The sequence below is a fragment of the Galeopterus variegatus genome, unplaced genomic scaffold (genome assembly GCF_000696425.1).
Source record: "Galeopterus variegatus unplaced genomic scaffold, G_variegatus-3.0.2 Scaffold3347, whole genome shotgun sequence".
Taxonomy (NCBI): domain Eukaryota; kingdom Metazoa; phylum Chordata; class Mammalia; order Dermoptera; family Cynocephalidae; genus Galeopterus; species Galeopterus variegatus.
In genome coordinates, this window is record NW_007729458.1 from 44,108 (window position 1) to 46,533 (window position 2,426).

The window sequence follows — 2,426 nt, forward strand, 5'->3', positions numbered from 1 at the left end:
CGCGCGCCGCCGCCACTTCCGCCCCGCCCCCTAGCCTGACCCGGGACTTCTAGAGCCAATCGTAGCGCAGGAACTCGGAGATTTCGCGCCAAACCTGCCCAATACACGGCGGCTTCTCCCGGAACCCCGCCCACTGAGCGGAGAATTCGCGCCAAATGCAAAAACCTCTGAAGAGAGCCAGGTCCTGCCTTTGCGCCTGCGCAGTATGGCCGTGTCCTGGTGGTAGCTTGGCTTGTGGAATGAGTTAAAGTTCGGATCTTGGTCCGGCTGGGTTTTCGTATGTTCTCCAAAGCATTCCACCGATATTAACTCGGCGGTAGGAGTAAGGCTCTTATGGAAGAGAAAAATGAGTAAGATTCAGACCTCCTGATTGAACTGTCTAGTTGGAGGAAAAAGCTGTTAACTAAAGGATAGAACCCTGTAAAAGAGTCAAAGAGAGGTATAGATAATAGCAGAGTAATTCTAGCTGGTGCTGACCCGGGAAAATCAACGGAATATTTGGCACTGTTGATTAATCCCCTTCTTAGCGCGCGCTCTTGCTTGCGTCTCCTGGTTTTCCTTCCCTTTCTTTGGCCATCTTTCCCCAACTTCATTTTCACGGTGTTTTCTCCAATCTCTGTGGCCATTCCTGATTAGCCTCTTTTGTAGGCGCCTCGTGTTCAGCGAAATCACTTAAATGTTCTGGTGCCAGAGCCCTCCTTTCCCATAGAGGAGCTCTCTTGGGCCACCCCCTTCGCTCCCTTGGCTTCATTTAACGTCTGGGTGCTGACGACTTCAAAAAGTGTTTCACCAACTGTACTTTTTTTCTGCGCCTCCAAGACATTAAGAGAAACCTGGACCACTTCTATTTTTTGAAGCTCTCAGCATATTAAAAAGATTTTTTAATGCCAAGCAGGTGAGCAGAAGTTCAAGTAATTCTTTTAACACACACACGTACAAAATACACTATTCACAAGAGATTTACAGGGTTTAACAAAAATGCTCATTTTTGGTGTACAATACTGCGTCTGTAATTGCATGCATGACCTCATTTGAAGATGAGGAACACTTGAGGCTCTGTATGCCTCAGCCCTTCACCAGCTCCAGACTCTGCCTGCCTACTGGACATCACCACTTGTATGTACTTGAGGAATCTCAAACTCGACAGCGCTTCCTGAATATTCACAACCCTGGTGCCACTACGATCTGAAGACTGATATAATTCACTCCTTCTTGATTTTAAGCCTCAACAGATAAGTTGTTTCTGTTATGGTTTAGAGCCTACTAATTACCCAGTGTTTCACAGAGAGATAAAACCCATCTCCTTGGCTTATGATTAAAAAAGAAAATTTCACATCATCCCACTCTTCAGGACATAAAAGTGATTTGCATTCTTCATTTGCAGTTGTGGCAGGCTGCACAGACCCCAGGGGGTGACCATCACATCTTTTATCAGCCCCAGGAGAGTCTTCTAGTCATAGCAGACCAGTGGGTTGACAGAGGGCTCAAAAAATGATGCATTTACAAGCAGTTTGGGTGGGACCAAATGAAACATTTTTCTGATTTGAATGTAAGTTATTCTGAAGTAATTAAATAAAACAAAACAAAAAGCGCTCATACTTGTATTGCTCTCAGCAGTTCCAGAGAGAATTGTATGAATGATAGCAGCTTTTTAGATAACATTTAGTTGCACAGTATGTGGCAGGCAACAAGGATGGCTAGTCTGAGACCTAGGATGACTTCAGGTAGAATGTCCAAGGGTGGGGTGTGTGTCAGTTTTGTCATTGTTGTTATGTTTCTAATGAACGAGAACGAAGAGCTGTAGTGCTCTGTGCTGCTATAGGTTCCTTCTGTGATATGTCTCAGTCACTGGACCCTTGTATTCCACCTAATGGGGACCACGCATTTTATAATGGCTGCTGAGTTAAGGTATATACCAGGTATGGAGGTGATGCCCTCTCCTTGCACAAAAACATCTCCATGTTGCCACCTTGGTTGAGCCTTCGAAAGGCCGTTCTATCATACCATTATAAAAAGGCCCTTCCATCATATCATTATAGAGTATAAGGCTTGAAGCTTCTGGGAGGTAAATAAGTAATAGGATCAGTGTCAGGAGCTCAGCTGAAAAGTGTCTTCAACGTTCTCCCTCCGCTCTGCCATAAGGAGGTCTAGATAGGGGCACCTGAAGAGGACCTCTGCCCAAGACCTCAGATAGAGACCCAGTAATGATGGTGCCAGTGCTTGGAATGTAAACCTGCTAAAATCATGACCCACCAAGGGAGCCTGAGTCCTTGACTACAACTTCCTTTAGGGACCACAGTACATTGTCTGTGCCCCAAGCCTGGTGTGGGGAGGGCAGCTACTAGGGAAAGCCTTTGCAATTGCCTGTGGTCAGCCTGAAAAATCACACTTTAATGTTTTACCAGCAGCTGGACTCCCCAATCCGT

General features: G+C 45.8%; 1 protein-coding gene across 1 annotated transcript in view; it reads right to left on the reverse strand.

Annotated features, from left to right (window-relative positions):
• The window catches only part of MCM6 (minichromosome maintenance complex component 6), a 41,003-nt gene extending 40,377 nt beyond the window's left edge, over nt 1-626 (reverse strand). The window contains exon 1 of the mRNA XM_008584723.1: nt 478-626. Within this exon, the coding sequence (XP_008582945.1) occupies nt 478-626 (149 nt within the window). The remainder of the gene's footprint in view (nt 1-477) is intronic.
• Between the last annotated feature and the right edge of the window lie 1,800 nt (nt 627-2,426).